The sequence below is a fragment of the Takifugu rubripes genome, chromosome 21, assembly GCF_901000725.2.
Source record: "Takifugu rubripes chromosome 21, fTakRub1.2, whole genome shotgun sequence".
Lineage (NCBI taxonomy): Eukaryota > Metazoa > Chordata > Actinopteri > Tetraodontiformes > Tetraodontidae > Takifugu > Takifugu rubripes.
In genome coordinates, this window is record NC_042305.1 from 14427645 (window position 1) to 14453327 (window position 25683).

General features: G+C 45.6%; 4 protein-coding genes, 3 long non-coding RNA genes and 1 pseudogene across 11 annotated transcripts; 1 reads left to right on the forward strand and 7 right to left on the reverse strand.

The window, feature by feature from the left end:
- Positions 1–548: 548 nt before the first annotated feature.
- On the reverse strand, positions 549–25659 carry LOC105416203 (granzyme A-like). Of its 2 annotated transcripts, none has more exons than XM_029829276.1 (5): positions 24914–25659; positions 1604–1745; positions 1375–1513; positions 1036–1296; positions 549–949 (listed from the first exon to the last, which is right to left on the reverse strand). In XM_029829276.1, the coding sequence occupies exons 1-5, from the start codon at positions 24972–24974 to the stop codon at positions 791–793; spliced, it is 762 nt and encodes a 253-aa protein (XP_029685136.1). In that variant the 5' UTR covers positions 24975–25659; the 3' UTR covers positions 549–790. The 2 variants fall into 2 exon arrangements, with proteins under 2 accessions (XP_029685136.1, XP_029685135.1); XM_029829275.1 differs by lacking the exons at positions 549–949; positions 1036–1296; positions 1375–1513; positions 1604–1745 and adding exons at positions 23610–24000; positions 24087–24347; positions 24426–24564; positions 24655–24796 and having other exon boundaries at positions 24914–25021.
- LOC115247488 (granzyme A-like) lies at positions 3129–3929 on the reverse strand. Its single transcript, XM_029829281.1, has 2 exons — positions 3616–3929; positions 3129–3529 (listed from the first exon to the last, which is right to left on the reverse strand). The coding sequence occupies exons 1-2, from the start codon at positions 3922–3924 to the stop codon at positions 3371–3373; spliced, it is 468 nt and encodes a 155-aa protein (XP_029685141.1). The 5' UTR covers positions 3925–3929; the 3' UTR covers positions 3129–3370.
- Positions 5332–7305, reverse strand: LOC115247486 (granzyme K-like; annotated as a pseudogene).
- LOC115247490 (uncharacterized) lies at positions 8713–9839 on the reverse strand. Its single transcript, XR_003886556.1, has 5 exons — positions 9792–9839; positions 9522–9722; positions 9340–9434; positions 8897–9125; positions 8713–8818 (listed from the first exon to the last, which is right to left on the reverse strand). It is a non-coding gene; the product is annotated as an uncharacterized lncRNA (long non-coding RNA).
- On the reverse strand, positions 9860–11243 carry LOC115247491 (uncharacterized). Its single transcript, XR_003886557.1, has 4 exons — positions 11147–11243; positions 10394–10610; positions 10094–10188; positions 9860–9998 (listed from the first exon to the last, which is right to left on the reverse strand). It is a non-coding gene; the product is annotated as an uncharacterized lncRNA (long non-coding RNA).
- On the forward strand, positions 11650–12420 carry LOC115247487 (probable glutathione peroxidase 8). The gene is made up of 2 exons (XM_029829280.1): positions 11650–11937; positions 12101–12420. The coding sequence occupies exons 1-2, from the start codon at positions 11731–11733 to the stop codon at positions 12401–12403; spliced, it is 510 nt and encodes a 169-aa protein (XP_029685140.1). The 5' UTR covers positions 11650–11730; the 3' UTR covers positions 12404–12420.
- On the reverse strand, positions 16326–18298 carry LOC115247485 (granzyme K-like). 2 transcript variants are annotated; one of them, XM_029829273.1, is made up of 6 exons: positions 18083–18298; positions 17640–17741; positions 17381–17522; positions 17152–17290; positions 16813–17073; positions 16326–16726 (listed from the first exon to the last, which is right to left on the reverse strand). In XM_029829273.1, the coding sequence occupies exons 1-6, from the start codon at positions 18102–18104 to the stop codon at positions 16568–16570; spliced, it is 825 nt and encodes a 274-aa protein (XP_029685133.1). In that variant the 5' UTR covers positions 18105–18298; the 3' UTR covers positions 16326–16567. The 2 variants fall into 2 exon arrangements, with proteins under 2 accessions (XP_029685133.1, XP_029685134.1); XM_029829274.1 differs by having other exon boundaries at positions 17640–17761; positions 18083–18297.
- Positions 18763–21534, reverse strand: LOC115247489 (uncharacterized). 3 transcript variants are annotated; one of them, XR_003886553.1, is made up of 10 exons: positions 21390–21534; positions 21087–21181; positions 20940–20991; positions 20784–20873; positions 20515–20715; positions 20333–20427; positions 19892–20047; positions 19688–19813; positions 19493–19616; positions 18763–19079 (listed from the first exon to the last, which is right to left on the reverse strand). It is a non-coding gene; the product is annotated as an uncharacterized lncRNA (long non-coding RNA). The 3 variants fall into 3 exon arrangements; XR_003886555.1 differs by having other exon boundaries at positions 19688–19789; positions 19892–20120; XR_003886552.1 differs by having other exon boundaries at positions 19892–20120; positions 21390–21533.
- Positions 25660–25683: the final 24 nt, after the last annotated feature.

A 25683-nucleotide genomic window follows, 5' to 3' on the forward strand; every position in this document is an offset into this window, starting at 1 on the left:
AGCTGTTGTATCTACCTGTCGTTGTCCTGGTGGTTCATTCCACTTTCAAACCTGCAGTGTGTCAGTGAAGCAAAGCAAACAAAGGTCTCAAATCTTTCAACATGCTCTGCCCAATCAAACTGAATCTCCAGAACTGTCCTGGTGGAAAAGAGGATATAGGAGTCTATCCCAGCACTCGCCGCCCTCTTCTGACTGCTAGAATATCCAGGAAACTTTGAAGAGTCGTGTTGCCAATTGGGTTTTGTAGCTGACATGACTGAAAAGCTCTGAAAGAGCTCAGAAGAACTGAACTGATCTGTGGTGTATTCTGAAAAGCTACATCTGATTGTTGCCGCAACTTTCTCATTCAAAAAAATGCCCCCTCTTGGGCCCCTGACATAAAGGGTTTCGTTTAAATGACCTGAATTTTTAAAAAGTAGGAAAAAAAGATAAAGGAAGCTCATATTTCATCATCAGTCTGAAGGGTTGTCTTCCTAGAACTGTTTTGAGCTTGGCTTTGTGGTGAGATCTCAGTTTACCAAAGGAAGTCTAGAGTTGGTACAAAAATGTCACTCTGGAGAAACTGACCTTTTTTTTTATTGAACCATGCAGAAGAAAGCCAAACTGAGAAGGACCTAAAAACGCTATAAGATTTCAATTTTAACATTCACTAAACTATGTAGAAAAAATACTGTGAAAGATTAATCGCCATTTTAGAGTCAGCTTCAGACGCGTAAAGAGAAAGCCTTTTAAAAAATCCACTCAATGTCACAGTTGAAGCTCTGTGAACGGGTCGGTGGAGACGAGGAGCTCATTCCTGCATTTCAGATGTTCTGATGATCTTCTTGATCCAGCGCAGATGCTCTTCAGTAATGTAGGCGTACACTCCGGGGACTCTGCCACATCCTTCACCGAAGGAGGTGACCCCCACCAGTGCCCCGTTGCACAAGAGCGGCCCTCCTGAGTCGCCCTGAGGTGAACAGACATGTACGTGGTTTCACACAAGCTCAGTGGAGGCAGTTATGGCAGGTCGCTCACCTGCTGCACAAACCCTACCTGACAGGCGTCCTTGTTCTCTGACCCTGCACATATCATTGCCTTGGTGATCACAGGCTCGGGGCTGTAGTATTTGGAGCACTCCATTCTGTCCACCACTGTCACGTTGACAGACATCAGGACATCAGAGATTTCCTCGACAGTCTCGTTTGTCTGCCCCCATCCAGCAGTCAGACAGCTGCTGCCAGTTTTTGGCTCCCTCTTAGGGCTCCCCAGGTGGAGATATTTCACGTTCTTCGTTTGCTTTGCTTCAGTTTCAAGCTGAAATAAAGACAACAAACAGATCTTTGCGTCGAACTGCTGACGGCTCGTCTTCCTCTAAAATGACCGTCACCTTACCTTCAGCATCATCAGATCATTGTAATAAATTTCATTTTCAACTTTATAAGCCGGATGTGGAATGCTGTGTGTAACCTTAAACACCTGCCAGGACTTCTTTTGTCTGATGGAATGCACCCCCAGTGCTACGGTCGTCATTCTGTAAGTGCAGAGAGGCAACGTTGGAATGTACGCACCTGCCCTTTTGTAGAGACAATGTGTGATCACGGATGTGTGATATAGTTCCTACTTTTCACAGTGGGCAGCTGTAAGGACCCATTTTGGATTGATCAGTGTTCCTCCACAGAGCTTTTTGGGGTTTGTCACCAGAGCCATGTAGGGCATCGAATGGGGCTTCACTTCTTTACCACCAATAATCTCAGAGCCATGGCCTAAAGAGGAGGGAGGAGGTAAACTTTTACTTATCTTGCATCAAAGAACTCGACAAAGGGGTCCGAAATGGACTCTGCTGGTTACAGTTGATTCTCAGCATTAATAAAAAGACTCACCTGGCTGGACAACCAAAAGGACGGCGCAGGAGATGAGGACAAAACCCTCCGGGGAGAACATCTCTTCTGATCTCTCTTTGATGTGAGACACTGAAACCCACACTGATGCACACACTTGCTTTTATGTGCCCTGCTCAAAAGGGTGTGGTTCTGTGCGGAACATACACAGCTGAGGGAAACATGCGCTCAAGTCGTAACCAGCGGGGGTCCAGGTGCTGCGGGCCCCTTTACCCGAAGACAATGTCACCATCTTTTTCAATACGTGACTGGGCCCGGCGTGGAACAGCCGCCACAGTACTTTGACATGTACCGAAAATAAGACCATGGTTAAAAACCTTGTATAAGAACCCACAACCCTGAGATCAGGTGCAGAAAAGTCAAACCGTAAAGACATAAAAAAAAAAGATAAAACTGTTCACATTTTATAATTTAACGTTCTCCTGAGTAACACGTTAACCAACAAAATCACAACTCGATGGCTCTTAATTTGAAAAGGAAGAACCTGTCAGGGTCTACTGAAACAGCTGAGCCGCGTTTCTGTTGAGCTGAGTCAGGCCAAAGGTCAAAGGAACATTGTTTGTTTTTGTGCTACACAAACCTGCTGGAGGGGCTGGAGTTGCTTTTTGGTTCTGGCCCATTGATGTACCAGGTTTTCTTCTTCCTCCTGGTTTTTAATCTTCCTGGACAATATGTGTTTTCAAGCAATACTGCCCCAAATGAGCAGCTGTTGTACCTACCTGTCGTTGTCCTGGTGGTTCATTCCACTTTCAAACCTGCAGTAAGTGAAGCAAAGCAAACAAAGGTCTCAAATCTTTCAACATGCTCTGCCCAATCAAACCGAATCTCCAGAACTGTCCTGGTGGAAAAGAGGATATAGGAGTCTATCCCAGCACTCGCCACCCTCTTCTGACTGCTAGAATATCCAGGAAACTTTGAAGAGTCGCGTTTCCAATTGGGTCTTGTCGCCGACATGTCTGAAAAGCTCTGAAAGAGCTCAGAAGAACTGAACTGATCTGTGGTGTATTCTGAAAAGCTACATCTGATTGTTGCCATAACTTTCTCATTCAAAAAAATGCCCCCTCTTGGGCCCCTGACATAAAGGGTTTCGTTTAAATGATCTGAATTTTAAAAAGTAGAAAAAAAAAGATAAAGGAAGCTCATATTTCATCATCAGTCTGAAGGGTGTACTTCCTAGAACTGTTTTGAGCTTGGCTTTGTGGTGAGATCTCAGTTTACCAAAGGAAGTCTAGAGTTGGTACAAAAATGTCACTCTGGAGAAACTGACCGTTTTTTTTATTGAACCATGCAGAAGAAAGCCAAACTGAGAAGGACCTAAAAACGCTATAAGATTTCAATTTTAACATTCACTAAACTATGTAGAAAAAATACTGTGAAAGATTAATCACCATTTTAGAGTCAGCTTCAGACGCGTAAAGAGAAAGCCTTTTAAAAAATCCACTCAATGTCACAGTTGAAGCTCTGTGAACGGGTCGGTGGAGACGAGGAGCTCATTCCTGCATTTCAGATGTTCTGATGATCTTCTTGATCCAGCGCAGATGCTCTTCAGTAATGTAGGCGTACACTCCGGGGACTCTGCCACATCCACGACCGAAGGAGGTGACCCCCACCAGTGCCCCGTTGCACAAGAGCGGCCCTCCTGAGTCGCCCTGAGGTGAACAGACATGCACGTGGTTTCACACAAGCTCAGCGGAGGCAGTTATGGCAGGTCGCTCACCTGCTGCACAAACCCTACCTGACAGGCGTCCTTGTTCTCTGACCCTGCACATATCATTGCCTTGGTGATCACAGGCTCGGGGCTGTAGTATTTGGAGCACTTCTTTCTGTCCACCACTGTCACGTTGACAGACATCAGGACATCGGAGGGTTGGTTGACAGCCCCGTTTGTAGGAGATGAGGACAAAACCCTCCGGGGAGAACATCTCTTCTGATCTCTCTTTGATGTGAGACACTGAAACCCACACTGATGCACACACTTGCTTTTATGTGTCCTGCTCAAAAGGGTGTGGTTTCTGTGCGGAACATACACAGCTGAGGGAAACATGCGCTCAAGTCATAACCAGCGGGGGTCCAGATGCTGCGGGCCCCTTTACCCGAAGACAATGTCACCATCTTTTTCAATACGTGACTGGGCCCGGCGCGGAACAGCCGCCACAGTACTTTGACATGTACCGAAAATAAGACCATGGTTAAAAACCTTGTATAAGAACCCACAACCCTGAGATCAGGGGCAGAAAAGTCAAACCGTAAAGACATAAAACATAAAACTGTCCACATTTTATAATTTAACGTTCTCCTGAGTAACACGTTAACCAACAAAATCACAACTCGATGGCTCTTAATTTGAAAAGCAAGAACCTGTCTGGGTCTACTGAAACAGCTGAGCCACGTTTCTGTTGAGCTGAGTCATGTTTCTACAGTCTCTTTCGGTTCGTGCACACAGAGCTGTGAGTCAGTTCCAGACAAGTTTCTCTTCAGACTTCGACTTCGTCTGAACTCTGGTGTGGATCAAACAACCCAACTGGCTTACAAGGCAACCCTGGTGCAGTTACTCGCAGTCGGAGTACAAATGAACAATTCAGTGAACCAACGAGGGGAAGAGGACAAAAGGGAGGCAGTGAACAAGGGAGAAGAAATGACAAAACACAAACGTGTGAATATGAATAAAGAGACAAGAAGAGGTAGAAAAATTTGGAAAATGTCTCATGGGCTAGTGGGGAGGTGAAGGCCTGTGTTACTATAAGGCCAAAGGAACATTGTTTGTTTTTGTGCTACACAAACCTGCTGGAGGGGCTGGAGTTGCCTTTTTGGTTCTGGCCCATTGATGTACCAGGTTTTCTTCTTCCTCCTGGTTTTCAATCTTCCTGGACAATATGTGTTTTCAAGCAATACTGCCCCAAATGAGCAGCTGTTGTACCTACCTGTCGTTGTCCTGGTGGTTCATTCCACTTTCAAACCTGCAGTAAGTGAAGCAAAGCAAACAAAGGTCTCAAATCTTTCAACATGCTCTGCCCAATCAAACCGAATCTCCAGAACTGTCCTGGTGGAAAAGAGGATATAGGAGTCTATCCCAGCACTCGCCGCCCTCTTCTGACTGCTAGAATATCCGGGAAACTTTGATGAGTCGTGTTTCCAATTGGGTCTTATAGCTGACATGACTGAAAAGCTCTGAAAGAGCTCAGAAGAACTAAACTGATCTGTGGTGTATTCTGAAAAGCTACATCTGATTGTTGCCATAACTTTCTCATTCAAAAAAAATGCCCCCTCTTGGGCCCCTGACATAAAGGGTTTCGTTTAAATGACCTGAATTTCTAAAAAGTAGAAAAAAAAGATAAAGGAAGCTCATATTTCATCATCAGTCTGAAGGGTTGTCTTCCTAGAACTGTTTTGAGCTTGGCTTTGTGGTGAGATCTCAGTTTAGCAAAGGAAGTCTAGAGTTGGTACAAAAATGTCACTCTGGAGAAACTGACCTTTTTTTTTATTGAACCATGCAGAAGAAAGCCAAACTGAGAAGGACCTAAAAACGCTATAAGATTTCAATTTTAACATTCACTAAACTATGTAGAAAAAATACTGTGAAAGATTAATCGCCATTTTAGAGTCAGCTTCAGACGCGTAAAGAGAAAGCCTTTTAAAAAATCCACTAAATGTCACAGTTGAAGCTCTGTGAACGGGTCGGTGGAGACGAGGAGCTCATTCCTGCATTTCAGATGTTCTGATGATCTTCTTGATCCAGCGCAGATGCTCTTCAGTAATGTAGGCGTACACTCCGGGGACCCTGCCACATCCACGACCGAAGGAGGTGACCCCCACCAGTGCCCCGTTGCACAAGAGCGGCCCTCCTGAGTCGCCCTGAGGTGAACAGACATGCACGTGGTTTCACACAAGCTCAGCGGAGGCAGTTATGGCAGGGTCGCTCACCTGCTGCACAAACCCTACCTGACAGGCGTCCTTGTTCTCTGACCCTGCACATATCATTGCCTTGGTGATCACAGGGTTGGAGCTGTAGTATTTGGAGCACTTCTTTCTGTCCACCACTGTCACGTTGACAGACATCAGGACATTGGACATTTTCTTGACAGCCTCGTTTGTCTGCCCCCATCCAGCAGTCAGACAGCTGCTGCCGGTTTTTGGCTCCCTCTTAGGGCTCTCCAGGTGGAGATATTTCACGTTCTTCGTTTGCTTTGCTTCAGTTTCAAGCTGAAATAAAGACAACAAACAGATCTTTGTGTCGAACTGCTGACGGCTCGTCTTCCTCTAAAATGACCGTCACCTTACCTTCAGCAACATCAGATCATTGATTAAAATTTTCTTTTCAACTTTATAAGCCGGATGTGGAATGCTGTGTGTAACCCTAAACACCTGCCAGGACTTCTTTGTTTGATGGAATGCACCCCCAGTGCTACGGTCGTCATTCTGTAAGTGCAGAGAGGCAACGTTGGAATGTACGCACCTGCCCTTTTGTAGAGACAATGTGTGATCACGGATGTGTGATATAGTTCCTACTTTTCACAGTGGGCAGCTGTAAGGACCCATTTTGGATTGATCAGTGTTCCTCCACAGACGTGTGTGGCGTTTCTCACCAGAGCCATGTAGGGCATCGAATGGGGCTTCACTTCTTTACCACCAATAATCTCAGAGCCATGGCCTAAAGAGGAGGGAGGAGGTAAACTTTTACTTATCTTGCATCAAAGAACTCGACAAAGGGGTCCGAAATGGACTCTGCTGGTTACAGTTGATTCTCAGCATTAATAAAAAGACTCACCTGGCTGGACAACCAAAAGGACGGCGCAGGAGATGAGGACAAAACCCTCCGGGGAGAACATCTCTTCTGATCTCTTTTTCATGTGAGACACTGAAACCCACCCTGATCAAAAGGATGTGGTTCTGTGCATCAGGGGATTTAAGAGTCAGAAGGAAAATGCACTCAAGAAGTCACCACCGTCACAAATCTTAACCACGTAGTCTTGTGCAACTGTGGTTAAAAAAGTGGGATGGAAGTGTGAAATTGCAGTAGTCATGCCAGCAGCTACTGGGATGAGAGTCATTCGTGAGCATGGGCAGGTAACCAGCTAATTGTAGATCAATCACCGCTAGTCTTTGTTAAAATCTTTAACACTTATGTTAATGGGCACAATATGTATGAGATCACACCTTGAAAATAATGCGGTGACACAATGTTCATGCTTTTACCTTCAAAACGATTACCTGATTCCTCTGAAAATGTCATAGGAGAATCCAGACAGACATTCACTTGTTATAAACAATTCCCAAAACAGGCCCGTCCTGTTCTGACTCGTCAAATCTCTGGGCAACTTTGAAGAGTCCTGTATTTCCAACAGGGTCACCTTTAAGCCGACATGAGCGAAAAGCTCCTATAGAGCTCAGCAAATTCTCGACTCTTGAAATGCTGCATGTTGCAACAACATTGTGTGGAACCTCAGACCCCCGAAACAAGGGCCCTCTGCTCACATGTGAGCTTCAACTTAAAGGTCTTTACTTGCAAGAACAGTCAGCAACAAAATAAATCTGCTAGTCATCTGTAACACTGAACCTGCACACAGAATGATACAATTTAGGTAGTTTGGATTTCAATTCGGTTGTGCGAGTACATTTGGAGGAAATGACAACATTTGGTTTTAAAGTTCCTGTCAAATTTCTCTGTCGATCTGTTTTTGACATTTTTAGTGGAGTTGTTATCAGAACACCTTGATGTCAGTAAGTATCTTCATTTGGTGGGAAACTTTTTAGTAACATTGGTATAAGTAAAGGGATGTGGTGTGAGAACTGTCTTGAAGTTTTGCTTGTGGTAAATTAGCTTGATTTTGCAGTGAGGTCACATTTTATGACAGGAAATCAACATTTCACACAAAAATTATAGAAATCGATGGCTTGTTAATTTTTTATTGATCCATGTAAAATAAAGACTCTGAGATGACATCTGACTGACCTGACACACAGACACTTAGCATTAGCATGTGATGACAATCAAAGTCTGAGGCCATTTCTCAGTTCAGTGTGCAGACTTGTGACCTGCTGTAGCACAAACGTGGACTCTTGGAATCAGAAGTGGGATTAGTTCTTGAAAGTGGGCCTTGCATCCGATTCACATGTCCCAGATTCGCAAGCGTTTGTCTGCTCCAGCAGAGAGAATCTGAGTATTTCCTGTGTTTAATGCCAAATGCAGGACTCGCTGAGAATGACCTTAAAAAAAAAGTAACTTTAACATTTAAAAGTCATACAACATGGTTCATACTGAGAGTCATTTGAGGCACCCCCCAGGGCTCTGTCCTTGTGCCTCCACTTTTCTCCCTTTATCCTCCTTCCTCAGGGGAAACATGGACTCTCTATCATTTTAGCATTTAAAATGATGTCAAATTGTGGTAATCTAGCAGTAGTATCAGTTTCACTCAAGATTCTTATATGAAAGGAAGCGATGGTGGGTTATCCTGCTCATTCTCTGTAAGTTTCACAATTATTTGCAAGCCCAACCGCTATGAGGTTGTACAAATGTGACACACGTCTCTGTAAATTCAGTTGTTAATATTAATCATCAAGCAGAGCATCTGTTCCAGTGTGGCTGAGTGGGTTCAGCTCTTGCTTTCATGTACTCTAACCTGTGAACTGGGAGGTGAGGTTGAGCGAAGCAAAGTCCCAGGACCAGCAGGCGATATGGTGCTGAGGTAGACTGTGGCCTGTGACCAGACATCTCCTCTTTCAGCTCATCGCAGAGAACAGATCTGCAATCAGACTCATTAGGAGTGACCCAGTGTATTATTGCCCCACTGCTGCCCTTCTGCTTTCAATGCACCTGTGAATTTGTGTTGGCGATGGTTCTCACAAGTCCCAGAAAGGGCATCCCAGATTCTAAGCTTTCCATCTTGATATCCACCTCCGGTAGCGATCGTGTTTCTCTGCCAGGGACACCAACGCATCGCCTGAACGATGAGGCGACCTTAACACTTGCTGATATACTTGGTTGATTATTCGATAGTGATCAAAAGAAAAATACCAACCTTAACCACACTGGGCTGTTTCATAGCAGTGACTGGCGAGCGCATCCCCGTGCATCCAGTTATGCTACTATCCCATATGGAGAGAAGGCCCTCTATGGAGCCGCTGGCCAACCGGCCACCGTCTGGTGACCACTGAAGGCTGCAGAGCCCCTCCTCCTGGAAAACTGATCCAATTAAAGATGCAGGAGCACGAAAGTCGTGGTGAAAGATACTTCCAAGAGCAGATCCACTGAAAGTGTGGAGACAGTGTGACCTTTAGACATTGCTGAGTGGGTGGTGATGGCAGCTTAGCATATAAAGATCAAGAATGGGACAAGGACATTGTGTGTGTCTGTGTGTGTGTGTGTGTGTGTGTGTATTTGTACTTGCTACATATTGAGTACCAAAGTGGGGGCATTTTTTTGTGTGTGTTATTTTCCTGCATATGCATAGTCAAAACAAACCTGCTGAGTAAGGGCCATTTCCAGGAAACAGCTCTGACCACTGAGACATGCGCTAGCAAACACCTCGTCATGTGCTTGCAGTCAGCATCCCACAGCTTCAAAAAAAAAAGACCCTGAGTTACCACAAACCAGCAGCTGCCCCCTCCCTCAAAAATATTTCCATTAGCTCTAAAGCTTCATACCTGTATCTCCCCTCGCCTGGTTCCCACACAGAGTTCTGCCGTCTTCACTCCAGCAGAGAGAAGAGATAGATTCTTGTCCTGACAGTGGATCTGGTTCCAAAGATCCCACCAAAGTGTGTGTTTCTGCGTTCCAAATGTAGACAGAGGAGCCCAGTGCTAAAGCAACCGTATTATGGGAGCTGCAGTCCAGAAGGTTACAGTCTGAAAGAGTAGATGACCTCAAGTTTTGCTAGGTTTAAACAAAGGTTTTCTGGAAATTTTCCTACTCACAGTAGTCGTCGAGCAACATCGGTGCTGCAAATGTCTTGTTTGGTCCACAACAGTAAATGGCTTCGAATCACTTCTTTTCTCATCACGACCTGCATTAGATGTGTGCAAAATCACATTTACACATCACAGACACATCATTTCTAGCTCCATCTCACCAGTCCCACGAGCATTTGCATGTTCAAGAGCCTCAGGTCTCCACAGCCATTTCTGCAATACAAATATTAATCAGCATTTAACGGACAAAAAGTTAGAAATAATGAAACGAAACTGAAAACTAGGAATTGAAACTTCTTGACACAAACCTGGTTTAGGTTATCCTCTGTATGTCTCCTGGTATTTAAATTGTGTGATGTGCTGATATTTGCAAGACAGGATGTTGACTCCCCTCCAGCAATTACTGAAATCATCATAAAATGACACATTAAATATTAGTCTGACAACATGCTGGGGTAGATATGGTCCACACAGTGAGGTGACAGATGCATTTCACCTATAGTTATGCAGTACATCTCCAATAAAGATGACATTGTGACTGCATCTTCAGAACCCCTGGCATTCTGTTATTTTAGGTGTTTTCATGTGTTTTTGATCTGTAGATTTACCTGGGGAGTTTATCCATGAAACTCCCTGTTCACGAGGTCCAGGTGGGGAATCCAACTCCAGCCTCTGGCGAACGGCGTCAGACTCAAAGGCTGCTTCGCGGCGCCCCCTGGAGGTCAAAGGCGTACTTGCAGCATGACCGTCGATGTTCCTCCTCTGAATGATTCGCCTCTTGAATCGTTTGTATGATTCTTGTCGTCCCCAAGGTGTCGATACGTTCTATTAAAAATAAAATTATTACATTGAGTCATTTGCTGTCAAGTTATTTTGGGGGGTAAAGGTTTTCCTTTTCCCTTTTATTTGCCCTTATTTTCCCACTTGAAAGGAATTGCAAGATTGAAGGTTTAGTAGGGTTTCACTCAGAGCCAACAGTCTGGGTTTCCGTTTTCCCTTTATTATAACATTTTCATCAGGGTGACTTTTAGTTTACAGACAGCCCAAAACCACAGCAGGTAGCCCAGTGGCCAATAGGTAAAAAACCTTGAAATAGAAAAGAAAAATATAAACATATGAAATTGCTTAATAAAGAAATGAACATATTTAAGAAATTCAGACATATTACACATAAAACCCAATAGTTACAAATATAAATGTGCAAAGTCGCAATAATGTAACCAACATCCTAATTGTAGACAGTGCTGTTTGTGAAAGTGAACGTTCTTAACACAACAATCAGCGCAGTCACAATACAGTATCACGTCTTCCTTCCGACACACTGAAATTTAAGGCTTAAAACAAATTAAAATGGTGCTTACCAACTGTCCCTCCCGATCTTGCGAGCAAACACCTCGAGAATTGTCTCACTGCTTTTCTAACTTGGGAATTAGGACAATTGGAAACACCTTGCAAGTGAGGAAGGCACGCCTCTGCGTGGTGACGTCACGGACCTTTCCCTATCATACCTGCAATTACACTTACCCACCACCAGGAACCACTAAAGTGCCAAGCAGGTAACCAGGGGTTTGGCTTTACATTTGCAAAGCATAAATCGTCGCCACACGTGCCACTATCCAAGCTAACATTACAAATTACAAAACATCCGGATTGGCTTTTCAAAGCAAGGCTCCCTCAACGCTTCTATATTGTACGCCGGATATCTAAGCGAGAATCAATAGTCCGTAGGTGCAGAAATTATGTTATTATGAACTAAAACCGAAAATTTAAGATTTTACTATAAGTTTAAAAATCGTAGTCACACTTCGTATTCTTTTATTTTGAAGGGTCAGATATCCAACTTCCGTTTTCTCCTATTACGTCAAAGGAAACTTTACGTGGTTCCTTCCATCAGTCCTGAGACTTTCGACGGGACGCAGCTTCGGTTCGTTCTTCCCCCTCCAACATGGAGGCCTTAGGGGGCTACCCTACCAGGTCCTCCAACCCCAAAGCCAAGAAACTGACCGTCCTGTTGAGTATGACAGTCGGTGTGGGGTGCCTGTTCCTCCTTCAGACGCAGCTGCTGAAGCCGAGGCGACCGTCGGACTTTTATTCCTTTGAGGTGAAGGACGCGAAGGGGAGGACGGTCTCTCTGGAGAAGTACCGAGGAAAAGTAGGTCCACATCATCACCAAATGTCAGCCCAGCATGACCCAAAAGTCCGCCTCGGCTTTAGCCAAGTCAGCTTTCCTGGATGGACTCACGCTTGAAGACGCGAAGAACGCCTCCACGGTGCTGCCGGCTGTAGTTTTACCCGCTTCTCTCTCCTTCTTCCAGGCGTCTTTAGTTGTAAACGTGGCGAGTTACAGCGAGCAGACGGAGGGCAACTATCGGTATCTGCAGGAGCTGCACCGGGAGCTGGGCACCTCTCACTTCAACGTCCTGGCCTTTCCTTGCGGTCAGTTCGGGGACACGGAGCCCGGGAAAAGCCGGGACAGCGAGGCTTTCGCCAAGGCCACCTACGGCGTTACGTTCCCCTTCTTCAACAGGATCAAAATAATGGGCTCCGAGGCTGATGGTTTCCTCTCCTCTCCTTTCCTCTCCTCATCAAGCAGACTAGTTATGCTGATTCTTGTGTAGTTTTTCTGCTCCCCCCCCCCCCCCCCCCCTATTTATTTACAGGTATCGCCGCCTTCGGAGCTGCGTGATGACCTCCAACCCCCCTGAAGTGATTGTATATCGTATTTTTGTGTGTGTTTCTGTGCTCTGTGCCTCTCCTCTCCTCTCCTCTCCTCTCCTCTCCTCTCCTCTCCTCTCCTCTCCTCTCCTCTCCTCTCCTCTCCTCTCCTCTCCTCCTTTTCCTCTCCCTCTCCTCTCCCTTCCTCTCCTCTCCCTTCCTCTCCTCTTTCCCCTCCTCCTCCTTCTCCTCTACCTCCCCTTCACTCTACTTCTCTTCTACCCCTCTCCTCTCCTCTCCTCTCCTACCTATTCTATCCTCTACCTGTCCTCCCCCTTCTCCCCTCTCTTTACCCAGCCGGCCATCAGCAGGAGGGTCCCCCTATATGAGCCTGGTCCTGCTCAAGGTTTCTTCCTGTTAAAGGGGAGTTTTTCCTTGCCACTGTTGCTAGTCTTATCAAGCAGACTAGTTATGCTGATTCTTGTGTAGTTTTTCTGCTTCTCCCCCCCCCCTATTTATTCACAGGTATCGCCGCCTTCGGAGCTGCATGATGACCTCCGGCCCCGCTAAAGTGATTGTATATCGTATTTTTGTGTGTGTTTCTGTGCTCTGTGCCTCTCCTCTCCCTCTCCTCCCCTCTCCTCTCCCTTCATCTCCTCTTTCCCCTCCTCCTCCTTCTCCTTCTCCTCTCCTCTACCTCCCTTTCACTCTACTTCTCCTCTCCTCTCCTCTCCTCTACCCCTCTCCTCTCCTCTCCTCTCCTCTCCTACCTATTCTATCCTCTACCTGTCCTCCCCCTTCTCCCCTCTCTTTACCCAGCCCCCCATCAGCAGGAGGGTCCCCCTACATGAGCCTGGTCCTGCTCAAGGTTTCTTCCTGTTAAAGGGGAGTTTTTCCTTGCCACTGTTGCTTGTCTGGGGTCAGGCCCTGGGATTCTGGAAAGTGCCTTGAAACAATTTTGATTGTATAAGACGCTATATAAATAAAGATTGATTTGATTTGACCATGGTTAAAAACCTTGTATAAGAACCCACAACCCTGAGATCAGGGGCAGAAAAGTCAAACCGTAAAGACATAAAACGTAAAACTGTCCACATTTTATAATTTAACGTTCTCCTGAGTAACACGTTAACCAACAAAATCACAACTCGATGGCTCTTAATTTGAAAAGCAAGAACCTGTCAGGGTCTACTGAAACAGCTGAGCCACGTTTCTGTTGAGCTGAGTCATGTTTCTACAGTCTCTTTCGGTGCGTGCACACAGAGCTGTGAGTCAGTTCCAGACAAGTTTCTCTTCAGTCTGAACTCTGGTGTGGATCAAACAACCCAACTGGCTTACAAGGGAACCCTGGTGCAGTTACTCGCAGTCGGAGTACAAATGAACAATTCAGTGAACCAACGAGGGGAAGAGGACAAAAGGGAGGCAGTGAACAAGGGAGAAGAAATGACAAAACACAAACGTGTGAATATGAATAAAGAGACAAGAAGAGGTAGAAAAATTTGGGAAATGTCTCATGGGCTAGTGGGGAGGTGAAGGCCTGTGTTACTATAAGGCCAAAGTAACATTGTTTGTTTTTGTGCTACATCATCAGTCTGAAGGGTTGTCTTCCTAGAACTGTTTTGAGCTTGGCTTTGTGGTGAGATCTCAGTTTAGCAAAGGAAGTCTAGAGTCGGTACAAAAATGTCACTCTGGAGAAACTGATCGTTTTTTTTATTGAACTATGCAGAAGAAAGCCAAACTGAGAAGGACCTAAAAACACTATAAGATTTCAGTTTTAACATTCACTAAACTATGCAGAAAAAATACTGTGAAAGATTAATCGCCATTTTAGAGTCAGCTTCAGACGCGTAAAGAGAAAGCCTTTTAAAAAATCCACTCAATGTCACAGTTGAAGCTCTGTGAACGTGTTGGTGGAGACGAGGAGCTCATTCCTGCATTTCAGATGTTCTGATGATGTTCTTGATCCAGCGCAGATGCTCTTCAGTAATGTAGGCGTACACTCCGGGGGCCCTGCCACATCCACGACCGAAGGAGGTGACCCCCACCAGTGCCCCGTTGCACAAGAGCGGCCCTCCTGAGTCGCCCTGAGGTGAACAGACATGCACGTGGTTTCACACAAGCTCAGCGGAGGCAGTTATGGCAGGTCGCTCACCTGCTGCACAAACCCTACCTGACAGGCGTCCTTGTTCTCTGACCCTGCACATATCATTGCCTTGGTGATCACAGGCTCGGGGCTGTAGTATTTGGAGCACTTCTTTCTGTCCACCACTGTCACGTTGACAGACATCAGGACATCGGAGGGTTGGTTGACAGCCCCGTTTGTAGGAGATGAGGACAAAACCCTCCGGGGAGAACATCTCTTCTGATCTCTCTTTGATGTGAGACACTGAAACCCACACTGATGCACACACTTGCTTTTATGTGTCCTGCTCAAAAGGGTGTGGTTTCTGTGCGGAACATACACAGCTGAGGGAAACATGCGCTCAAGTCATAACCAGCGGGGGTCCAGATGCTGCGGGCCCCTTTACCCGAAGACAATGTCACCATCTTTTTCAATACGTGACTGGGCCCGGCGCGGAACAGCCGCCACAGTACTTTGACATGTACCGAAAATAAGACCATGGTTAAAAACCTTGTATAAGAACCCACAACCCTGAGATCAGGGGCAGAAAAGTCAAACCGTAAAGACATAAAACATAAAACTGTCCACATTTTATAATTTAACGTTCTCCTGAGTAACACGTTAACCAACAAAATCACAACTCGATGGCTCTTAATTTGAAAAGCAAGAACCTGTCTGGGTCTACTGAAACAGCTGAGCCACGTTTCTGTTGAGCTGAGTCATGTTTCTACAGTCTCTTTCGGTTCGTGCACACAGAGCTGTGAGTCAGTTCCAGACAAGTTTCTCTTCAGACTTCGACTTCGTCTGAACTCTGGTGTGGATCAAACAACCCAACTGGCTTACAAGGCAACCCTGGTGCAGTTACTCGCAGTCGGAGTACAAATGAACAATTCAGTGAACCAACGAGGGGAAGAGGACAAAAGGGAGGCAGTGAACAAGGGAGAAGAAATGACAAAACACAAACGTGTGAATATGAATAAAGAGACAAGAAGAGGTAGAAAAATTTGGAAAATGTCTCATGGGCTAGTGGGGAGGTGAAGGCCTGTGTTACTATAAGGCCAAAGGAACATTGTTTGTTTTTGTGCTACACAAACCTGCTGGAGGGGCTGGAGTTGCCTTTTTGGTTCTGGCCCATTGATGTACCAGGTTTTCTTCTTCCTCCTGGTTTTCAATCTTCCTGGACAATATGTGTTTTCAAGCAATACTGCCCCAAATGAGCAGCTGTTGTACCTACCTGTCGTTGTCCTGGTGGTTCATTCCACTTTCAAACCTGCAGTAAGTGAAGCAAAGCAAACAAAGGTCTCAAATCTTTCAACATGCTCTGCCCAATCAAACCGAATCTCCAGAACTGTCCTGGTGGAAAAGAGGATATAGGAGTCTATCCCAGCACTCGCCGCCCTCTTCTGACTGCTAGAATATCCGGGAAACTTTGATGAGTCGTGTTTCCAATTGGGTCTTATAGCTGACATGACTGAAAAGCTCTGAAAGAGCTCAGAAGAACTAAACTGATCTGTGGTGTATTCTGAAAAGCTACATCTGATTGTTGCCATAACTTTCTCATTCAAAAAAATGCCCCCTCTTGGGCCCCTGACATAAAGGGTTTCGTTTAAATGACCTGAATTTCTAAAAAGTAGAAAAAAAAGATAAAGGAAGCTCATATTTCATCATCAGTCTGAAGGGTTGTCTTCCTAGAACTGTTTTGAGCTTGGCTTTGTGGTGAGATCTCAGTTTAGCAAAGGAAGTCTAGAGTTGGTACAAAAATGTCACTCTGGAGAAACTGACCTTTTTTTTTATTGAACCATGCAGAAGAAAGCCAAACTGAGAAGGACCTAAAAACGCTATAAGATTTCAATTTTAACATTCACTAAACTATGTAGAAAAAATACTGTGAAAGATTAATCGCCATTTTAGAGTCAGCTTCAGACGCGTAAAGAGAAAGCCTTTTAAAAAATCCACTAAATGTCACAGTTGAAGCTCTGTGAACGGGTCGGTGGAGACGAGGAGCTCATTCCTGCATTTCAGATGTTCTGATGATCTTCTTGATCCAGCGCAGATGCTCTTCAGTAATGTAGGCGTACACTCCGGGGACCCTGCCACATCCACGACCGAAGGAGGTGACCCCCACCAGTGCCCCGTTGCACAAGAGCGGCCCTCCTGAGTCGCCCTGAGGTGAACAGACATGCACGTGGTTTCACACAAGCTCAGCGGAGGCAGTTATGGCAGGTCGCTCACCTGCTGCACAAACCCTACCTGACAGGCGTCCTTGTTCTCTGACCCTGCACATATCATTGCCTTGGTGATCACAGGGTTGGAGCTGTAGTATTTGGAGCACTTCTTTCTGTCCACCACTGTCACGTTGACAGACATCAGGACATTGGACATTTTCTTGACAGCCTCGTTTGTCTGCCCCCATCCAGCAGTCAGACAGCTGCTGCCGGTTTTTGGCTCCCTCTTAGGGCTCTCCAGGTGGAGATATTTCACGTTCTTCGTTTGCTTTGCTTCAGTTTCAAGCTGAAATAAAGACAACAAACAGATCTTTGTGTCGAACTGCTGACGGCTCGTCTTCCTCTAAAATGACCGTCACCTTACCTTCAGCAACATCAGATCATTGATTAAAATTTTCTTTTCAACTTTATAAGCCGGATGTGGAATGCTGTGTGTAACCCTAAACACCTGCCAGGACTTCTTTTGTTTGATGGAATGCACCCCCAGTGCTACGGTCGTCATTCTGTAAGTGCAGAGAGGCAACGTTGGAATGTACGCACCTGCCCTTTTGTAGAGACAATGTGTGATCACGGATGTGTGATATAGTTCCTACTTTTCACAGTGGGCAGCTGTAAGGACCCATTTTGGATTGATCAGTGTTCCTCCACAGACGTGTGTGGCGTTTCTCACCAGAGCCATGTAGGGCATCGAATGGGGCTTCACTTCTTTACCACCAATAATCTCAGAGCCATGGCCTAAAGAGGAGGGAGGAGGTAAACTTTTACTTATCTTGCATCAAAGAACTCGACAAAGGGGTCCGAAATGGACTCTGCTGGTTACAGTTGATTCTCAGCATTAATAAAAAGACTCACCTGGCTGGACAACCAAAAGGACGGCGCAGGAGATGAGGACAAAACCCTCCGGGGAGAACATCTCTTCTGATCTCTTTTTCATGTGAGACACTGAAACCCACCCTGATCAAAAGGATGTGGTTCTGTGCATCAGGGGATTTAAGAGTCAGAAGGAAAATGCACTCAAGAAGTCACCACCGTCACAAATCTTAACCACGTAGTCTTGTGCAACTGTGGTTAAAAAAGTGGGATGGAAGTGTGAAATTGCAGTAGTCATGCCAGCAGCTACTGGGATGAGAGTCATTCGTGAGCATGGGCAGGTAACCAGCTAATTGTAGATCAATCACCGCTAGTCTTTGTTAAAATCTTTAACACTTATGTTAATGGGCACAATATGTATGAGATCACACCTTGAAAATAATGCGGTGACACAATGTTCATGCTTTTACCTTCAAAACGATTACCTGATTCCTCTGAAAATGTCATAGGAGAATCCAGACAGACATTCACTTGTTATAAACAATTCCCAAAACAGGCCCGTCCTGTTCTGACTCGTCAAATCTCTGGGCAACTTTGAAGAGTCCTGTATTTCCAACAGGGTCACCTTTAAGCCGACATGAGCGAAAAGCTCCTATAGAGCTCAGCAAATTCTCGACTCTTGAAATGCTGCATGTTGCAACAACATTGTGTGGAACCTCAGACCCCCGAAACAAGGGCCCTCTGCTCACATGTGAGCTTCAACTTAAAGGTCTTTACTTGCAAGAACAGTCAGCAACAAAATAAATCTGCTAGTCATCTGTAACACTGAACCTGCACACAGAATGATACAATTTAGGTAGTTTGGATTTCAATTCGGTTGTGCGAGTACATTTGGAGGAAATGACAACATTTGGTTTTAAAGTTCCTGTCAAATTTCTCTGTCGATCTGTTTTTGACATTTTTAGTGGAGTTGTTATCAGAACACCTTGATGTCAGTAAGTATCTTCATTTGGTGGGAAACTTTTTAGTAACATTGGTATAAGTAAAGGGATGTGGTGTGAGAACTGTCTTGAAGTTTTGCTTGTGGTAAATTAGCTTGATTTTGCAGTGAGGTCACATTTTATGACAGGAAATCAACATTTCACACAAAAATTATAGAAATCGATGGCTTGTTAATTTTTTATTGATCCATGTAAAATAAAGACTCTGAGATGACAATCTGACTGACCTGACACACAGACACTTAGCATTAGCATGTGATGACAATCAAAGTCTGAGGCCATTTCTCAGTTCAGTGTGCAGACTTGTGACCTGCTGTAGCACAAACGTGGACTCTTGGAATCAGAAGTGGGATTAGTTCTTGAAAGTGGGCCTTGCATCCGATTCACATGTCCCAGATTCGCAAGCGTTTGTCTGCTCCAGCAGAGAGAATCTGAGTATTTCCTGTGTTTAATGCCAAATGCAGGACTCGCTGAGAATGACCTTAAAAAAAAAGTAACTTTAACATTTAAAAGTCATACAACATGGTTCATACTGAGAGTCATTTGAGGCACCCCCCAGGGCTCTGTCCTTGTGCCTCCACTTTTCTCCCTTTATCCTCCTTCCTCAGGGGAAACATGGACTCTCTATCATTTTAGCATTTAAAATGATGTCAAATTGTGGTAATCTAGCAGTAGTATCAGTTTCACTCAAGATTCTTATATGAAAGGAAGCGATGGTGGGTTATCCTGCTCATTCTCTGTAAGTTTCACAATTATTTGCAAGCCCAACCGCTATGAGGTTGTACAAATGTGACACACGTCTCTGTAAATTCAGTTGTTAATATTAATCATCAAGCAGAGCATCTGTTCCAGTGTGGCTGAGTGGGTTCAGCTCTTGCTTTCATGTACTCTAACCTGTGAACTGGGAGGTGAGGTTGAGCGAAGCAAAGTCCCAGGACCAGCAGGCGATATGGTGCTGAGGTAGACTGTGGCCTGTGACCAGACATCTCCTCTTTTCAGCTCATCGCAGAGAACAGATCTGCAATCAGACTCATTAGGAGTGACCCAGTGTATTATTGCCCCACTGCTGCCCTTCTGCTTTCAATGCACCTGTGAATTTGTGTTGGCGATGGTCTCACAAGTCCCAGAAAGGGCATCCCAGATTCTAAGCTTTCCATCTTGATATCCACCTCCGGTAGCGATCGTGTTTCTCTGCCAGGGACACCAACGCATCGCCTGAACGATGAGGCGACCTTAACACTTGCTGATATACTTGGTTGATTATTCGATAGTGATCAAAAGAAAAATACCAACCTTAACCACACTGGGCTGTTTCATAGCAGTGACTGGCGAGCGCATCCCCGTGCATCCAGTTATGCTACTATCCCATATGGAGAGAAGGCCCTCTATGGAGCCGCTGGCCAACCGGCCACCGTCTGGTGACCACTGAAGGCTGCAGAGCCCCTCCTCCTGGAAAACTGATCCAATTAAAGATGCAGGAGCACGAAAGTCGTGGTGAAAGATACTTCCAAGAGCAGATCCACTGAAAGTGTGGAGACAGTGTGACCTTTAGACATTGCTGAGTGGGTGGTGATGGCAGCTTAGCATATAAAGATCAAGAATGGGACAAGGACATTGTGTGTGTCTGTGTGTGTGTGTGTGTGTGTGTATTTGTACTTGCTACATATTGAGTACCAAAGTGGGGGCATTTTTTTGTGTGTGTTATTTTCCTGCATATGCATAGTCAAAACAAACCTGCTGAGTAAGGGCCATTTCCAGGAAACAGCTCTGACCACTGAGACATGCGCTAGCAAACACCTCGTCATGTGCTTGCAGTCAGCATCCCACAGCTTCAAAAAAAAAAGACCCTGAGTTACCACAAACCAGCAGCTGCCCCCTCCCTCAAAAATATTTCCATTAGCTCTAAAGCTTCATACCTGTATCTCCCCTCGCCTGGTTCCCACACAGAGTTCTGCCGTCTTCACTCCAGCAGAGAGAAGAGATAGATTCTTGTCCTGACAGTGGATCTGGTTCCAAAGATCCCACCAAAGTGTGTGTTTCTGCGTTCCAAATGTAGACAGAGGAGCCCAGTGCTAAAGCAACCGTATTATGGGAGCTGCAGTCCAGAAGGTTACAGTCTGAAAGAGTAGATGACCTCAAGTTTTGCTAGGTTTAACAAAGGTTTTCTGGAAATTTTCCTACTCACAGTAGTCGTCGAGCAACATCGGTGCTGCAAATGTCTTGTTTTGGTCCACAACAGTAAATGGCTTCGAATCACTTCTTTTCTCATCACGACCTGCATTAGATGTGTGCAAAATCACATTTACACATCACAGACACATCATTTCTAGCTCCATCTCACCAGTCCCACGAGCATTTGCATGTTCAAGAGCCTCAGGTCTCCACAGCCATTTCTGCAATACAAATATTAATCAGCATTTAACGGACAAAAAGTTAGAAATAATGAAACGAAACTGAAAACTAGGAATTGAAACTTCTTGACACAAACCTGGTTTAGGTTATCCTCTGTATGTCTCCTGGTATTTAAATTGTGTGATGTGCTGATATTTGCAAGACAGGATGTTGACTCCCCTCCAGCAATTACTGAAATCATCATAAAATGACACATTAAATATTAGTCTGACAACATGCTGGGGTAGATATGGTCCACACAGTGAGGTGACAGATGTATTTCACCTATAGTTATGCAGTACGTCTCCAATAAAGATGACATTGTGACTGCATCTTCAGAACCCCTGGCATTCTGTTAATATTTCAGGTGTTTTCATGTGTTTTTGATCTGTAGATTTACCTGGGGAGTTTATCCATGGAACTCCCTGTTCACGAGGTCCAGGTGGGGAATCCAACTCCAGCCTCTGGCGAACGGCGTCAGACTCAAAGGCTGCTTCGCGGCGCCCCCTGGAGGTCAAAGGCGTACTTGCAGAATGACCGTCGATGTTCCTCCTCTGAATGATTCGCCTCTTGAATCGTTTGTATGATTCTTGACGTCCCCAAGGGGTCGATACGTTCTATTAAAAATAAAATTATTACATTGAGTCATTTGCAAAGCATAAATCGTCGCCACACGTGCCATTATCCAAGCTAACGTTACAAATTACAAAACATCCGGATTGGCTTTTCAAAGCAAGGCTCTCTCAACGCTTCTATATTGTACGCCGGATATCTAAACGAGAATCAATAGTCTGTAGGTGCAGAAATTATGTTATTGTGAACTAAAACCGAAAATTTAGGATAAGTTTAAAAATCGTAGCCACACTTCGTATTCTTTTATTTTGAAGGGTCAAATATCCAACTTCCGTTTCTCCCTATTACGTCAAAGGAAACTTTACGTGGTTCCTTCCATCAGTCCTGAGACTTTCGACGGGACGCAGCTTCGGTTCGTTCTTCCCCCTCCAACATGGAGGCCTTAGGGGGCTACCCTACCAGGTCCTCCAACCCCAAAGCCAAGAAACTGACCGTCCTGTTGAGTATGACAGTCGGTGTGGGGTGCCTGTTCCTCCTTCAGACGCAGCTGCTGAAGCCGAGGCGACCGTCGGACTTTTATTCCTTCGAGGTGAAGGACGCGAAGGGGAGGACGGTCTCTCTGGAGAAGTACCGAGGAAAAGTAGGTCCACATCATCACCAAATGTCAGCCCAGCATGACCCAAAAGTCCGCCTCGGCTTTAGCCAAGTCAGCTTTCCTGGATGGACTCACGCTTGAAGACGCGAAGAACGCCTCCACGGTGCTGTCGGCTGTAGTTTTACCCGCTTCCCCCCCCTATTTATTTACAGGTATCGCCGCCTTCGGAGCTGCATAATGACCTCCAACCCCGCTGAAGTGATTGTATATCGCATTTTTGTGTGTGTTTCTGTGCTCTGTGCCTCTCCTCTCCTCTCCTCTCCTCTCCTCTCCTCTCCTCTCCTCTCCTCTCCTCTCCTCTCCTCTCCTCTCCCTCTCCCTCTCCCTCTCCTCCTTTTCCTCTCCCTCTCCTGCCTTCCTCTCCTCTTTCCCCTCCTCCTCCTCCCCCTTCTCCTCTCCTCTCCTCTCCTCTCCTCTCCTCTCCTCTCCTCTCCTCTCCTCTCCTCTCCTACCTATTCTATCCTCTACCTGTCCTCCCCCCTTTCCTCTCTCTTTACCCAGCCCCCCATCAGCAGGAGGGTCCCCCTACATGAGCCTGGTCCTGCTCAAGGTTTCTTCCTGTTAAAGGGGAGTTTTTCCTTGCCACTGTTGCTTGTCTGGGGTCAGGCCCTGGGATTCTGGAAAGTGCCTTGAAACAATTTTGATTGTATAAGACGCTATATAAATAAAGATTGATTTGATTTGATTTGACCGTGGTTAAAAACCTTGTATAAGAACCCACAACCCTGAGATCAGGGGCAGAAAAGTCAAACCGTAAAGACATAAAAGGTAAAACTGTCCACATTTTATAATTTAACGTTCTCCTGAGTAACACGTTAACCAACAAAATCACAACTTGATGGCTCTTAATTTGAAAAGCAAGAACCTGTCAGGGTCTACTGAAACAGCTGAGCCACGTTTCTGTTGAGCCGAGTCATGTTTCTACAGTCTCTTTCGGTTCGTGCACACAGAGCTGCGAGTCAGTTCCAGACAAGTTTCTCTTCAGACTTCGACTTCGTCTGAACTCTGGTGTGGATCAAACAACCCAACTGGCTTACAAGGCAACCCTGGTGCAGTTACTCGCAGTCGGAGTACAAATGAACAATTCAGTGAACCAACGAGGGGAAGAGGACAAAAGGGAGGCAGTGAACAAGGGAGAAGAAATGACAAAACACAAACATATGAATATGAAGGAAGAGACAAGAAGAGGTAGAAAAATTTGGAAAATGTTTCATGGGCTAGTGGGGAGGTGAAGGCCTGTGTTACTATAAGGCCAAAGGAACATTGTTTGTTTTTGTGCTACATCATCAGTCTGAAGGGTTGTCTTCCTAGAACTGTTCTGAACTTGGCTTTGTGGTGAGATCTCAGTTTAGCAAAGGAAGTCTAGAGTCGGTACAAAAATGTCACTCTGGAGAAACTGATTGTTTTTTTTATTGAACCATGCAGAAGAAAGCCAAACTGAGAAGGACCTAAAAACGCTATAAGATTTCAGTTTTAACATTCACTAAACTATGCAGAAAAAATACTGTGAAAGATTAATTGCCATTTTAGAGTCAGCTTCAGACGCGTAAAGAGAAAGCCTTTTAAAAAATCCACTAAATGTCACAGTTGAAGCTCTGTGAACGGGTCGGTGGAGACGAGGAGCTCATTCCTGCATTTCAGATGTTCTGATGGTCTTCTTGATCCAGCGCAGATGCTCTTCAGTAATGTAGGCGTACACTCCGGGGACCCTGCCACATCCACGACCGAAGGAGGTGACCCCCACCAGTGCCCCGTTGCACAAGAGCGGCCCTCCTGAGTCGCCCTGAGGTGAACAGACATGCACGTGGTTTCACACAAGCTCAGCGGAGGCAGTTATGGCAGGTCGCTCACCTGCTGCACAAACCCTACCTTACAGGCGTCCTTGTTCTTTGACCCTGCACATATCATTGCATTGGTGATCACACGGTTGGGGCTGTAGTAGTTGGAGCACTCCATTCTGTCCACCACTGTCACGTTGACAGACATCAGGACATCGGAGGGTTTCTTGACAGCCTCGTTTGTCCGCCCCCATCCAGCAGTCAGACAGCTGGTTCCAGTTTTTGGCTCCGTCTTAGGGCTCTCCAGGGGGAGACATTTCACGTTCTTCGTTTCCTTTGCTGCAGTTGCAAGCTGAAATAAAGACAACAAACAGATCTTTGTGTCGAACTGCTGACGGCTCGTCTTCCTCTAAAATGACCATCACCTTACCTTCAGCATCCTCAGATCATTGTCCTTTGTTTTCTTGTTATAAGCCGGATATGGAATGCTGTGTGTAACCTTAAACTCCTGCCAGGACTCCTTTTGCTTTTGTCTGATGGAATGCACCCCCAGTGCTACGGTCGTCATGCTGTAAGTGCAGAGAGGCAACGTTGGAATGTACGCACCTGCCCTTTTGTAGAGACAATGTGTGATCACGGATGTGTGATATAGTTCCTACTTTTCACAGTGGGCAGCTGTAAGGACCCATTTTGGATTGATCAGTGTTCCTCCACACATGCCTGTGGCGTTTCTCACCAGAGCCATGTAGGGCATCGAATGGGGATTCACTTCTTGACCACCAATAATCTCAGAGCCATGGCCTAAAGAGGAGGGAGGAGGTAAACTTTTACTTATCTTGCATCAAAGAACTCGACAAAGGGATCAGAAATGGACTCTGCTGGTTACAGTTGATTCTCAGCATTAATAAAAAGACTCACCTGGCTGGACAACCAAAAGGACGGTGCAGGAGATGAGGACAAAACCCTCCGGGGAGAACATCTCTTCTGATCTCTCTTTGATGTGAGACACTGAAACCCACACTGATGCACACACTTGCTTTTATGTGCCCTGCTCAAAAGGGTGTGGTTCTGTGCGGAACATACACAGCTCAGGGGAACATGCGCTCAAGTCGTCACCACCAGGGGTCCAGATGCTGCGGGCCCCTTTACCCGAAGACAATGTCACCATCTTTTTCAATACGTGACTGGGCCCGGCGTGGAACAGCCGCCACAGCACTTTGACATGTACCGAAAATAAGACCATGGTTAAAAACCTTGTATAAGAACCCACAACCCTGAGATCAGGGGCAGAAAAGTCAAACCGTAAAGACATAAAAGGTAAAACTGTCCACATTTTATAATTTAACGTTCTCCTGAGTAACACGTTAACCAACAAAATCACAACTTGATGGCTCTTAATTTGAAAAGCAAGAACCTGTCAGGGTCTACTGAAACAGCTGGGCCACGTTTCTGTTGAGCTGAGTCATGTTTCTACAGTCTCTTTCGGTTCGTGCACACAGAGCTGCGAGTCAGTTCCAGACAAGTTTCTCTTCAGTCTGAACTCTGGTGTGGATCAAACAACCCAACTGGCTTACAAGGGAACCCTGGTGCAGTTACTCGCAGTCGGAGTACAAATGAACAATTCAGTGAACCAACGAGGGGAAGAGGACAAAAGGGAGGCAGTGAACAAGGGAGAAGAAATGACAAAA